At 60.9% G+C, this 14,326-nt stretch overlaps 2 protein-coding genes across 2 annotated transcripts; one reads left to right on the top strand and one right to left on the bottom strand.

Annotated features, from left to right (window-relative positions):
* Positions 1–1,590: 1,590 nt before the first annotated feature.
* ABI3 (ABI family member 3) lies at positions 1,591–8,371 on the top strand. Its single transcript, XM_066340358.1, is given in 11 exon segments — positions 1,591–1,603; positions 1,606–1,647; positions 1,650–1,702; positions 2,985–3,058; positions 3,060–3,150; positions 3,956–4,094; positions 4,097–4,134; positions 6,150–6,271; positions 7,910–7,935; positions 7,938–8,147; positions 8,244–8,371. Coding segments are annotated over 11 exon segments (927 nt in total). The 3' UTR covers positions 8,363–8,371.
* A 1,999-nt stretch (positions 8,372–10,370) lies between these two features.
* Positions 10,371–12,342, bottom strand: PHOSPHO1 (phosphoethanolamine/phosphocholine phosphatase 1). Its single transcript, XM_066340368.1, is given in 6 exon segments — positions 10,371–10,495; positions 11,198–11,665; positions 11,668–11,778; positions 11,781–11,994; positions 11,996–12,119; positions 12,332–12,342. Coding segments are annotated over 6 exon segments (1,053 nt in total).
* Positions 12,343–14,326: the final 1,984 nt, after the last annotated feature.

Genomic DNA, 14,326 nt, shown 5'->3' with positions numbered 1-14,326 from the left:
TCCCGGTTCGGGGGTCACCGATCCCCGCGGGGAGCTGCGGGAGCGGCCGGGGCTGCTGCATCCCGGTATTCCCGGTGTTCCCGGGGCTCTCCATCCCGGTGTTCCGGTATTCCCAGGACGCCCCTCCGGTATTCCCGGGACAAGCTCCATCCTGGTGTTTCGGGGACAAGCTCCATCCCGGTGTTCCCGGTATTCCCGGTGCTGCTCCATCCCGGTATTCCCGGTGTTCCCAGGACAGCTCCATCCCGTGTTCCCGGTATTCCCGGACAGCTCATCCCGGTGTTCCCGGTATTCCCAGGACAGCTCCATCCCGGTATTCCCCGGCTGCTCCATCCCGGTGTTCCCAGGACTCTCCATCCCGGTGTTCCCGATATTCCCAGGGCTCTCCATCCCGGTGTTCCCGATATTCCCAGGGCTCTCCATCCCGGTGTTCCCGATATTCCCAGGACTCTCCATCCCGGTGTTCCCGATATTCCCAGGACTCTCCATCCCGGTATTCCCGGTATTCCCAGGACAGCTCCATCCCGATATTCCCAGGACTCTCCATCCCGGTGTTCCCGGCGCTCTGAGGAGCGGCCCCGCAGAAATCCCTCATTTATTTCCCTGTCGGAAATTCCCAGGAAGCGCCCGGCGCCGCCCGGGGTCTCGGTCCCCCTCCCGGTTGGGGACAGGGCCCGGTGGCCCCTCGGGAGCGCCCGGAGCTGCGGGAGGAGCAGCGGGGAAACGGGAATTTCCGAGCACCGGGAAATGGAATTTCCGGCGGCCTCGCCCGCGGGGATGTGAAACTCGCCCGGCCAAGGACGCGCCGTCCTCGGTGTCCCCGCTGTCCCCTCGTGTCCCCGCTGTCCCCTCGGTGTCCCCTCGGTGTCCCCGCTGTCCCCTCGGTGTCCCCGCTGTCCCCGGGTGCTCGGGGCAGCACCGGAGCGTCCCGGGATCCCGGGATGAGCCCCAAAGGCCGGAGGGCAGCGGTGCCTCGGGTGTGGGCACAGGGGGCACAGGTGGGGATCGGGATGGTTTTGGGGTCAGGATCATTTTGGGGTCAGGATCCTTTTGGGTCAGGATACTTCTGGGTCAGCACAATTTTGGAGTCGGGATCCTTTTGGAATCAGGATGATTTTAGGGTCGGGATCCTTTTGGGATTGGGATGATTTTAGTGTCAGGACCCTTTTGGGTTCCTGATGATTTTAGGGTCGGGATCCTTTGGGTTCCTGATTATTTAGTGTCAGATCCTTTTAGGTCAGGATCATTTTGGTTTCAGGATGATTTTAGTGTCAGGATCATTTTGGGGGTCAGGTTCCTTTTGCTTTCAGGATGATTTTAGGCTCGCGATCCTTTGTGCACTCAGCACAATTTTGGGGGCAGGACGATTTTAGGGTCCCTCCCCGACCCTCGAGCCCCACTTCCCTTTTCCCCTCACCTTCCCCGCGCCCCCGCACATCTTCATCCTCACCCTGACCCTGAGCCCGCGCGGGGCGGGGTCCCCGGACGAGGGGACAGGGACACGGCGGCGCCCTGGGGCCCTGCGTCAGCCCCGGCAGCGCCTCAAAGCCGCCGGCGGCGGAGAGGAAGCGAGAGCCGGGCCCCGGGGCGATGTCGGAGCTGGAGCGCTGCGGCTCCATCGCGTCCCCGAGGGCCGGCGGCTGCTGCGGAGCAGCGCGACAACCTGCTGCGGGTGCGAGTACTGCCAGGGAACTACCTGCAGGTCAGCGGGGGGCGGGAGGGCCCCGGGGTGTCCCGGGGGTGCGGGGACCGAGGTGGGGTCCCAGGGGCCGGGAGGGGACAGACGAGGGGTCCGAAGGGTGTCCTAGGGGTGGGGGGACCGAGGTGGGGTCCCCGAGGTGCCCAGAGGGACGTTTTGGTCCTGAGGAGGGGTCCCCGAGGTGCCCCAGGGTTCTGGGGGACTCGGGAGGGGTCCCCAGGGTCCCAGGGGTGGGGGTGCCGGGAGGGGTCCCCAGGGCTGGGAGGGAGGTTTTGGTCCCGAGGAGGGGTCCCCAGGTGCCCCAGGGGAGGTTTTGGTCCCGAGGAGGGGTCCCAAGCGGAGGTTTTGCCCCTCCGGGCTGGTCCGAGGGTGCCCGGGGCAGGATTTGCCCCTCTGGACCAACCCAAGGGATGCCCAGGGAGGGTTTGCCCTGGTGGCCTTGGTGTCCCTGCTGTCCCCGGTGACTGTGGTGGCCCTGGTGGCCCCCCTGTCCCCGCTGTCCCCGCTGTCCCCGCTGTCCCCTGTCCCCCTGTCCCCCTGTCCCCGCTGTCCCCCTCTCCCGTTGTCCCCGCTGTCCCCGCTGTCCCCCCGTCCCCACTGTCCCCTTCCCCTGTCCCCTCTGTCCCCTCTGTCCCCGCTGTCCCCCTGTCCCCGCTGTCCCCCCTGTCCGTGTTCCCTCTGTCCCGCTGTCCCCCTGTCCCCTCTGTCCCCGTGTCCCTCACTGTCCCCCTGTCCCCCTGTCCCCTGTCCCGTGTCCCTCACTGTCCCGCTGTCCCCCTGTCCCCCTGTCCCCTGTCCCCGCTGTCCCCGCTGTCCCCCTGTCCCCGCTGTCCCCCTGTCCCCCTGTCCCCCCTGTCCCCGCTGTCCCGGGCCCGCTGGCGGCGGCGCAGGGCGGAAACGCTCGGAGCTATTCCGGGAGCTCAGACATTGTCACCGCACAGCTGCGGCCGCCGCCACCAGGTCACACACTGGCCTCCAGCTGTCGCCAGGGTGGCACTGGGTGCCCTGCAGAACGTGCTGGGACATCATTCCCGGCAGGAATTAAATCCCGGTGAATCCCTGGATCCGGAGGGAATTCCCGGCAGGAATTCCCGGTGAATTCCCGAATTCCCGCATCCTCCCGGTCACCGGCCCCAGGGAGCCGGGGGGAGTCTGGGACATTGGGGACCAAAAGGAAACGCCCCCGGTGACAATGACAGTGACAATGACAGTGACAATGACAGTGACACAGTGACAGTGACAGTGACAATGACAGTGACAGTGCCATCGGCCTGTCCCCCCGCAGGCCGGCGACAAGAGGAAGGCTCTGGAGGAGACGATGGCCCTGAGCACTCATTCCCTGGCCAGTGTCACCTACCAGTGAGCAGCGTGGCCGGAGCCCTCCTGCGCTGCTGTAGCTGCAGGCGGCTCAGGTGCGCCGGCTGGAGGCCGACATCACCTGCCTGGCACAGGTGAGACCCCCGGGGGAGTTTGGGGTGGGGACATCACCTGCCTGGCACGGTGAGACCCTCGGGGGTTGGGGTGGGGACATCACCTGCCTGGCACGGGTGAGACCCTCCTGGGGCTGTTGACCCCTTGATCCCATCCCATTGACCCCATTGACCCCACTGACCCCAATGACCCCAATGACCCCACTGACCACTGACCCCATTGATCCCATTGACCCCATTGTGCCCATTGACCCCATTGACCCCATTGACCCCACAGGTCCCATTTGACCCCACTGATCCCATTAACCCCATTGATCCAATTGATCCCATTGATCCCATCCCTTGATCCCTTTGACCCTGCTGACCCCACTGATCAGATTGACCCCATTGACCCCACAGGTCCATTGATCCCATCGATCCATTGATCCCATTGATCCCATTAATCCCATCGATCCATTGATCCCATTGATCCCATTGATCCCATCGATCCCATTGATCCCATTTACCTCATTTGACCCCATTGACCCCACTGACCCCACTGTCCCCACTGACCCCACTGACCCCACTGACCCCACTGACCCCATTGACCTCATTGACCCCATTGACCCCATTGACCCCGCTGACCCCACTGATCCCACTGACCCCACTGACCCCACTGACCCCATTGACCCCATTGACCCCATTGACCCCACTGACCCACTGACCCCACTGACCCACTGACCCCACTGACCACTGCCCACCCCAATGACCCCAATCCCCGCCCATCCAGGACCCGGGGGCGGCTGCGGAGGTTTGGTGGCACTTTGGGGACAATGTCACCCGGCAGAGCGTGGACATCCACCAGGAGAAGGTGTCCCGGCGCGGGATCGGGGCGCTGGCCGTCCCCAGGAGGTCCCAGCGCCACAAGGTCCTGGCCCCCCGGAGCCCCGTGCTGGAGCCCTATTACAGGAAACCCCTCAACTTCACGCCCTGGACCACGTGGGGCACGGGTCAAGGTCAGCAGGGGTCACACGGTGGGCTGGCGTGCTTTGGGGTCCCGGTGTCCCCAGTGTCCACCGGTGTCCCCATGTCCCCAGGTCCCCACCCTGAGGTGCAGAGGGGCTCAGAGCCTCTGCCTGGAGAAATGGGTGCAGCCCCTCAGCTCTGGGGGGTCTGGAGCCCCACTGATCCTTTTCCCACCCCAGAACACCCAAAGGAGGGGTTTGGACCCACTGATCCTTCCCCACCCCAAAAAACCCCACAGGAGGGGTCTGGAACCCATAGAGCTTTTTCCCCCCCAAAAACCCCACAGGAGGGTTTGGAATCCTCTCAGCCCACGGAGCCTTTCCAGCTCTGAAAGTTGCCCAAAAATGGGTTTTTGAGGCTCTCAGCCCCACTGATCCTTTTCCCCACCCCAAAAACCCCACAGGAGGGTTCAGAGCCCCACTGATCTTTTTCCCCAGTGCAGAAATTCCCATGGGAAGAGTTTTGGAGCCCCACAGAACCTTCCTCAGCACAAAAAATCCCCACGGAAGGTTCAAGCCCTCTCAAATCCCCCCCAGAGGTTTGGGTCCTCTCAAATCCTCCAGAAGAGTTCAGATCCCTCTCAAATCCACCACATAAGGTTCTGGGACCTCTCAGATCCCCCACAGAGGTTCAGACCCCTCTCCAATTCCCCCAGGAGGATCAAACCCCTCTCCAATCCCCCACAGAAGGTTTGGGGTCCTCTCAAATCCCCCCCGAGAGGTTCAAACTCCTCTTCATCCCCCCCCAGGAGATTTAGGTCCTCTCCATCCTCCCAGGAGATTTGGGGTCCTCTCCAGTCCCCTCAGGAGATTTGGGGTCCTCTCAATCCCCTACAGAGGGTCACACCCCCTCTCCAATCCCCCCGAGGAGGATCAAACCCCTCTCCAATCCCCCATGGGAGGTCCAGACCCCTCTCCAATCCCCCCCAGGAGATTTGGGGTCCTCTCCAATCCCTACAAGGGTCCAGACCCCTCTCCAGTCCCCCGGGAGATTTGGGGTCCTCTCCAGTCCCCCCAGGAGATTTGGGGTCCCCTGCAGCCCCCCAGTCCCGGCCCCGGCAGGTTCAGGGAAGTGGCGGCCGCGGTTCTCTCGGTTCTCACGGTGCCTGTCCCGGCTCCGCGCCTCCTTCCCCTCCCGGGGCCGCTTCCCCTTTCTGCGGGGACGTCTGCCCTTTTTTGGGGGGTCCCGCCTCTTTTTGGGGGGTCTCGTCCTTTTTGGGGGGGTCTCACCCTTTTTGGGGTGAATGTCCCACCCTATTTGGGGAATATCCCACCCTATTGGGGATACTCACATCGTTTTGGGGGTCTCACCCTTTTTGGGGGATATCTCAACCGTTTTGGGAGATCTCATCCTTTTTTGGGGGGAATGTCCACCCTTTTTAGGAGGTCTCGCTTTTTTGGGGGTCTCACCCTTTTGGGTGGATTTCTCACCCTTTTTGGGGTATCTCACCCTTTTTGGGCTATCCCACCCATTTGGGGGATGTCTCACCCTTTTGGGGAATGTCTCATTCTTTTTTGGGGTGAATGTCCCACCCTTTTTAGGAGGTCTCACCTTTTTTTGGGGTCTCACCCTTTTTTGAGGGGTCTCATCCTTTTTGAGGGGTCTCTTCCTTTTGGGGGAGTCTCACCCTTTTTGGGGGTCTCACCCTTTTTGGGGGGGAATGTCCCACCCTTTTTGGGAGGTCTCACCTTTTTTTGAGGGGTCTCATCCTTTTGGGGGGATTTCTCACCCTTTTGAGGGGTTTTCTTCTTTTTTGGGGGTCTCACCCTTTTTGGGGGATATCCCACCTTTTTTTGGGGATATCCACCCTTTTTTGGGATGATGTCTCACCCTTTTGGGGGAACGTCCCACTCTTTGGGGTTATCTCACCCTTTTTTGGGGATATCCCGCTGTTTTTTGGGGCATTTCTCACCCTTTTCGGGATGATGTCCCACCCTTTGGGGCCCTGTCCCAGCCCCGGGGTGGCCGGGGGGACGGGACAGGGATGTCACCAGCCCGTGTCGCTGTCCCCACAGGACACCAGCACTCAGCTGTCCCGCACTGGGACATTGGCCCGGAAAACACCAAATGCTCCTCGGCAGCGCCGCGGCGGGAGCGGCGGGGTGAGGACAGCGGGACAGCGGCTGTGGGACACCTGGTGTGGGTGTGGGGACACCTGGTGTGGGGTGTGGGGACACCTGGTGTGGACACCTGGTGTGGCCCCAGGTGTGGCAGTGGTGACCCCAGTGTGGGGTTGGTGGCCTGCGTGTCACACAGGGGTGGCACGTCATGTCCCCACTGTCCCCACTGTCCCCACTGACCCCACTGACCCACTGTCCCCACTGTCCCACTGTCCCCACTGACCCACTGACCCCACTGACCCCACTGTCCCCATTGTCCCCACTGTCCCCACTGTCCCCACTGTCCCCACTGTCCCCACTGACCCCACTGTCCCCACTGTCCCCAATGTCCCCACTGTCCCCACTGTCCCCACTGACCCCACTGACCCCATTGACCCCACTGACCCCACTGTCCCCACTGTCCCCACTGACCCCACTGTCCCCACTGTCCCCATTGCCCCCACTGTCCCACTGACCCCTGACCCCACTGACCCCACTGACCCCCTGTCCCCATTGTCCCCATTGTCCCCCATTGTCCCTATTGTCCCCATTGTCCCCACTGTCCCCATTGTCCCCACTGTCCCCACTGTCCCCATTGACCCCACTGTCTCCACTGTCCCCCTTGTCCCCATTGACTCCACTAACACCATTGACCCCACTGTCCCCATTGTCCCAAACCTCATCCCACTGTCCCCACTGTCCCCATTGACCCCACTGTCCCCACTGCCCCACTGACCCCACTGTCCCCACTGCCCCACTGACCCCACTGTCCCATTGACCCCACTGTCTCCACTGTCCCCATTGTCCCCACTGACTCCAATGACCCCACTGCCCACTGCCCACTGACCCCACTGACCCCACTGTCTCCACTGTCCCCCATTGTCCCCACTGACCCCACTGTCCCACTGCCCCACTGACCCACTGTCCCCATTGACCCCACTGTCCCCACTGTCCCCATTGTCCCCCACTGACCACTGTCCCACAGCAGGCGGCTGTCCCTGAGCCCGTCCAGCCCCCTGTGGTTCCCGAGGGGAAACTCCCGGGACCCCCGGCAGCTCCGAGCCAGAGACCCCCAGGTACAGGGACCTGGGGACACCAAAAGGCCTTGGGGACACCAAAAGGACTTGGGGACACCAAAAGGGGACTTGGGTACACAAAAGGAGCTTGGGGACACCAAAAAGGGTTTGGGGGATTGGTGTCCTCGTGTCCAGAGAGAAACACCGTTCAGGGAAATCCTGGGGAAGGGTGGGAAATTGGGGAAGTTATTCCCGAAATTCGGAGTTTGGAATGATTGTGGGAAGTGATGGGGGAATCAGGGAATTGTGGGAAATTGTGGGAAATGGTGGGGAATGATGAGAATGATGGGAAATGGTGGGAAGTTATGGGGAAATGGGGGAAATGATGGGAAAGGAGGGGAAAGGATGGGAAATCATGGGGAAATGGTGGAAAATTATGGGAATGAGGGGGAAATAGTGGGAAATGGTAGAAAATTATGGGGAAAATTATAGGAATGATGAGGAATGAGGGAGAATGGGACACAGGGCGGGGCAGGGTTCGCACAGCTGCAGAGTCTGGTGCCACACGGTGCCACCTCGTCCCGGCAGGGGCAATGTCTGCGCTCGGGGGGGGGACAGAGCCGCCCCGAACCCGACCCTGCCTGCTCCCTGCCCCCACAGCTCCAGCGGGGCTCCGGCAGCTCCTGGGGAGGAATTCCTGCCCCGCCACCGCTGCCGGGGCCCCCGGGCTGGCACTGTCCCTCCGGGGCCACCCGGCTGGCACTGTCACCTCCGGGGCCACCGTCACCTCCTTGGGGCCACCCCCTGCCATCCCAGCTCCGCCACCTCCTCTCTGGGGACCTGCTGCCACCCCTCCTTGGGGACCTGGCTGTGTCCCCAGGGGACCTGCCACCCCCAGGTGAGTCGTAGCTCCAGGGGGGTCACAGGGACACGGTGTCACCTGTCCCCGTGGGTTTGGGGTCACCCCTCACTCTGTTGTGGGGGGTCTCCACAGCCCCCGAGGACCTCGAGCCGCTGCCACCGCCCCCTGACGTGGCTGGATTTGGGACACGACTTGCCACCGCCACCTATGTGCCTGGCTTTGGAGACCACGGCCCTGCCACCGCCCCCTGATGTGCCTGAATTGGGACCCGGCCTGCCACCGCCACCTGAGTGCCTGAATTGGGGACACGGCCCTGCCACCCCCCCCCCCCAGCCCCAGAGGAGCCTCTGTGGGCCCCCGAGAGCGGCCTGGAAAGGTACCGCGGTCCTGAACCCTCCTGGGGAAAGGTGCAGGGGGCCCTAAAGCCCTGGGATGATCCCAAGCCCCAAAATCTCCCGGCCGAGCCCCTTGTCCTGTCCCTCGGCGGTGCGGACCTCTCCTGTCCCCTGTCCCCTGCGTTGACCGGCCATGCTCCATTGTCCCCTGTCCATTGTCCTCTGTCCCCTGCAGTGACCAGCTGTGCCCATTGTCCATTGTCCCCTGTCCCCTGTCCCCCATGGTGACCCGGCCATGCTCCATTGTCACCTGTCCCCTGTCCCCTGTCCATGGTGACCTGGCCATGCCCGTGGTGTCATGGTGGTGTCTGTGGTGACCCTGCCATGCTCCATTGCCCCTGTCCCTGTCCCTTGTCCCCTTGTCCCCTGATGTGACCCAGCTGTGCTCCATTGTCCCTGTCCCTGTGCCCCACGGTGACCCTGCCATCCCCCATGTCCCCCATTGTCCCCCCATTGTCCCGTCCCTGCAGTGACCAGCCGTGCCCCATTGTCACCCCCCCCTGTCCCCTGTCCCCTGTTGTGACCCTGCCATTCCCATTGTCCCCCATTGTCCCCATTATCCCCATTGTCCCCCAATGTCCCCCATTGTCCCCCTTTGTCCCCCATTGTCCCCTGTCCCAGCGATGACCCGCCATGCCCCATGTTCCTGTCCCCTGTTTCCCACAGTGACCCTGCCATCCCCCTTGTCCCCATTGTCCCCATTGTCCCCCATTGTCCCCACTGTCCCCATTATCCCCACTGTCCCCCATTGTCCCCACTGTCCCCCCTGTCCCCTGCCCAGTGGTGCCCTGTACCCCTACGAGCAACAAAAGGACGACGAGCTGTCACTGGAACCGGACAACTGCTCTGGTCACCCGGCGCCTCCCGACGGATGGTGCCAGGCCACCGGGGCCAGGACAGGGAATTTTTCCGGGAATTACGTGGGCCCGTCTGAGCCCCCGCGGGCCCGGGAATTCCTGGAATCTCAGACTGGCCCACGTAATTCCCGGGGAATTTTTGGGGTTTGGAGATGGGAATTTTGGGGTTTGAGATGGAATTTTGGGGTTTTGGAGACTGGAATTTTTGGGGTTTGGAGATGGGAGTTTTCGGGTATTGGAGATAGAGAATTTCGGGGTTTCTAGACGGGAATTGCGGGTTTTGGAGATGGAATTTTCAGCGTTTGGAGCACCGGAATTTCGGGTTGGAGATGGGAGTTTGAGTTTTGGAGTGGGAATTTGGGGTTTTGGAGACTAGAATTTTTGGGGTTTTGGAGATGGGAGTTTTTTGGGTGTTGAGATGGGAATTTTCGGGGTTTTGGAGATGGGAATTTTGGGGTTTGGAGATGGGAATTTTCGGGTTTGGAGACGGAAATTTCGGGGTTTACAGCACTGGGAATTTCGGCTTCTGCCGCGCTGGGAAATTCGCGTTTTGCAGCCAGGAATTTCAGCTTTTGGATCCGAGAATTCTGGCTTTTGCAGCACTGGAAACTTTGGCTTTTGGAGATGGGAATTTCAGCTTTTGCAGCCGGAATTTTGCCTTTTGTAGCCAGGAATTTCAGCTTTGGAGCCCCAAATGACCGCCCCAGAGCACCCCCTGCTCATCCCCCTGACCCCAATCTGCTCTTTTACCCCAAATCCCACCCCAAATCCCCACCTGACCCCCCTGCGCTCCCCCCCCCCCAAAATCCCCCGAATTTCCACCATCCTAAGGAACACACGACATTTATTATAATTTTTTTGGCTTCACGCTCTGCCCTGGCGTTTTGTGCAATACAGAGAGAGAGAATGATCCTCACCCTCTGTCTTAATTCCATGGCTTCGAGTTCCGGCGGTGGGACGGGAGGAGGAGGAGGAGGATGAGGAGAAGAACTCGGGGGTGCTTTGGTTCATTTCCCGCGGGGTTTTTTGGGGTGGTTTTGGGGTTTTTTGGGGTTTTTGGGGCTCGGAGAAGCAGGGCCGCCCTCGGGGTCTGTAAGGCTGCGTGAGAAATCCGGGAAGAGCCAACCCGGCCCTGCGAGTGCAATTAGAAAGGGTAATAAGGGTAATTAATATTTGGGAGGGAGGTTTGGCCTTTTGGGGATGAGTTCCAGCAGTGAGGAACCCCCCTGATCCCCCCGGGGGATTTTGGCACCTCTGAGGTGGAATTCCCGGTGGGATCAGAATGGGGGAAAGAGCCAGATACAGGATGGAATTCCCCGTGGGAATTCCCAGAAAGGGGGAAGGAGCCTGAGGAGCAGGAATGGAATTCCCAGCCAGAATTCCCAGTGGGATCAGGAATGGGAGGAGGAGCAGGAATGGAATTCCCAGCCAGAATTCCCAGTGGGATCAGGACTGGGAGGAGGAAGGGATTTATTTCCCTGCCGGAATTCCCAGTGGGATCAGGACTGGGAGAAGGAGGAGGGTGGATTTCCCAGTTGGAATTCCCAGTGGGATCAGGACTGGGAGGAGGAGCAGGGATGGATTTCCAGCTGGAATTCATTCCCAGTGGGATCAGGGAGGAGGAGGGATCCCCTGGGCAGCCAGGGCAGGAACGAGGACACACCGCCACAGCACAGGGGAGCTCCGGGAGTTTTAGGAATTCTCTTTGGAGGCCAAAGGGAAAGGAAGCAACAACAAGAATCCCACTGGGAAATCCCACTGAGAGATCCCTGGGAGATCCCATGAGGAGATTCCACCGGGAATCCCACTGGGAAATCCCATTGGGAGATCCCACCAGGAGATCCCACCAGGAGATCCCGGTTGGCTCCGTGGCTGCAGCTCCAGGGCTGCACAGAGCGCTCCATTCCCGGCGGGATGGGACTGGGAGCAATGGGATGGGCAGGAGGAGATCCCAGGAGCGAGGAGCGGCCGCTGAGACCCTCGGAGCCGCAGCTTCTCCTTCCCTCGGCGTCTCCTCCTCTCAGCATCCTCCCGAGCAGCTCCTGCAGGTACCTGAGCACCTCCACCGCCGACTCCCAGGGCACCACGGCGGCCTGGAACACCCGGGCTTCTCCTCCTGGATCAACCTGTCATGGGATAACCCTTCCTGGAAAAGCCACGTCGGCCGCCCTCAGGATGCCGGCGGGGCAGAAATCATTGGCTCCGTCGCCGACGTAAAAAACCCTCTGGAACTCCACGTCCTCGGCGGCCCTCTCCTGCAGGTACTCGCCGAGGATTTTCCTCTTGCACATGTTGGCCGGGACCGGGGACACTGGTGGCTGTGGTACGGCCCCAGCGTGAGGAACCCGCGGCCATCCACGCCCGCCGGGTTGCTGAAGACCTTCCTGAACAAACCCCGAGCTCCGGCAGCCCGAGCTTGGCCTCGACGCCGAAGACGTTGGCGTCGGAGATGAGAACCAGCTCGAAGAGCTGCCGGTGCTCGGAGAGGAAGCGCAGGAGCTCGGGGACACCGGGGGACAGCGGCAGGGTCCGTAGACGGCGCGGAGCTGGCCGGGGTGACGCCCTGCTGGCCCAGCCAGGCAGGGCCCGCTGCATGTGGCGGTTGTAGGGGCCGGCGGCGGGGGTCGTGGCGGCGCAGGGACTCGGGCAGCGCCCGGCCACGAAGGACCGAGTCGTCGCTGTTCTCGTCCACCAGCGTCTCGTCGAAGTCGAACACCAGCAGGAAGAGGGAGACGGAGAGGGGGCGTGGGGGAGGCCTGGGACAGGGGGGGTTAGGACTGTGACACTGGCACTGCGGTGTCACTGTCACTGGCACTGCGGTGTCACTGTCACTGGCACTGGGGGTCACTGTCAGTGGGGTGTCATTGTCACTGTCACTGGGGTGTCACTGTCACTGGGGTGTCATTGTCACTGCGGTGTCACTGTCACTGTCAGTGGGGTGTCACTGTCAGTGGGGTGTCATTGTCACTGCGGTGTCATTGTCACTGTCATTGGAGTGTCATTGTCACTGTCATTGGAGTGTCACTGTCAGTGGGGTGTCATTGTCACTGTCAGTGGGGTGTCATTGTCACTGTCACTGGGGTGTCATTGTCACTGTCACTGGGGTGTCATTGTCACTGTTAGTGGGGTGTCACTGTCAGTGGGGTGTCACTGTCACTGGGGTGTCATCATCATTGTCACTGGGGTTCATTGTCACTGTCACTGGGGTGTCATTGTCACTGTTAGTGGGATGTCACTGTCAGTGGGGTGTCACTGTCACTGTCAGTGGGGTGTCAGTGTCAGTGGGGTGTCATTGTCACTGCGCTGTCATTGTCACTGTCACTGGGGTGTCACTGTCACTGCGGTGTCACTGTCACTGTCACTGGGGTGTCACTGACACTGTCATTGTTATTGTGTGTCACTCTGTCAGCGGGGTGTCATTGTCACTGTCACTGTGGTGTCACTGTCAGTGGGGTGTCACTGTCACTGGGGTGTCATCATCATTGTCACTGCGGTGTCATTGTCACTGTCAGTGGGGTGTCACTGTCAGCGTGGTGTCATTGTCATTGTCACTGGGGTGTCATTTTCACTGTCACTGTGGTGTCATTGTCACTGTCAGTGGGGTGTCACTGTCACTGTGGTGTCATTGTCATTGTCACTGGGGTGTCACTGTCACTGGAGTGTCATCATCATTGTCACTGCGGTGTCACTGTCACTGGCACTGGGGTGTCTCTGACACTGTCATTGTTATTGGGGTGTCACTGTCAGCGGGGTGTCATTGTCACTGTCACTGGGGTGTCATCATCATTGTCACTGGGTTGTCATTGTCACTGTCACTGGGGTGTCATTGTCACTGTTAGTGGGATGTCACTGTCAGTGGGGTGTCACTGTCACTGCGGTGTCATTGTCACTGTCAGTGGGGTGTCATTGTCACTGTCACTGTGGTGTCACTGTCACTGTGGTGTCACTGTCACTGGGGTGTCATCATCATTGTCACTGCGGTGTCATTGTCACTGTCACTGCGGTGTCACTGTCACTGTGGTGTCATTGTCATTGTCACTGGGGTGTCACTGTCACTGGAGTGTCATTGTCACTGTCACTGGGGTGTCATTGTCACTGTTAGGGGGGTGTCACTGTCATTGGGGTGTCATTGTTATGTCACTGACAGTGCCAGTAGGGTGAGTTATTGGGGTGTCACTGTCATTGGGGTGTCATTGTCACTGTCACTGGGGTGTCACTGTTACTGTCAGTGGGGTGTCATTGTTATTGGGGTGTCATTGTCACTGTCACAGGGGTGTCACTATCATTGGGGTGTCATTGTCAGTGGGATGTCATTGTCATTGGGGTGTCACTGTCATTGGGGTGTCACTGTCACTGGGGTGTCACTGTCATTGGGGTCTGGTGACCATCCCCAGGCCATGGGGTGGCCTGCTGAGCCCAGCCGGGCAGGGAGGGGTTAATCCGCCGTGCCAGGCCCGGCCCTGAACCCCGAAACCCCAAACCCTGAGACCTGAAACCCCGAAACCTGAAACCCCGAAACCTGAAACCCTGAAACCCCAAACCCTGAAACGCCAAACCCCAAAGCCCCGAAACCCAAATCCTGAAACCCCAAACCCCAAATCCTGAAACCTCAAACCCTGAGACCCTGATCGTGCCCATAACTGGATCACCGGGGTCACCGGGGTCACTGGGGTCACCGGGGTCACCGACGGGGTCACCGGGGTCACCGGGGTCACCGGGGTCACCGGCCAATCCCACCCGGGGTCACGGTGCCGCCCGGGGGGATCAGGGAATTCCTGGGTTTGGGAAACGGCTCCGGGATCACCTTTGACCCCACAGCGGGGCTGGGGACACTGGTGACAGCCCAGCCTGGCCCTGTTCCACCTTGGGGACACTGGTGACAGAATAACCTGGTCCTGTGCCACCCTGGGGACACTGATGACAGTGTCACCTGGCCCTGTGCCACCCTGGGGACATGGGGGTG

This window comes from Sylvia atricapilla, unplaced genomic scaffold, assembly GCF_009819655.1.
Source record: "Sylvia atricapilla isolate bSylAtr1 unplaced genomic scaffold, bSylAtr1.pri scaffold_69_arrow_ctg1, whole genome shotgun sequence".
Lineage (NCBI taxonomy): Eukaryota > Metazoa > Chordata > Aves > Passeriformes > Sylviidae > Sylvia > Sylvia atricapilla.
Note: the sequence above shows the minus strand (reverse complement) of the source record. Positions and strands in the feature narration are given on the sequence as shown.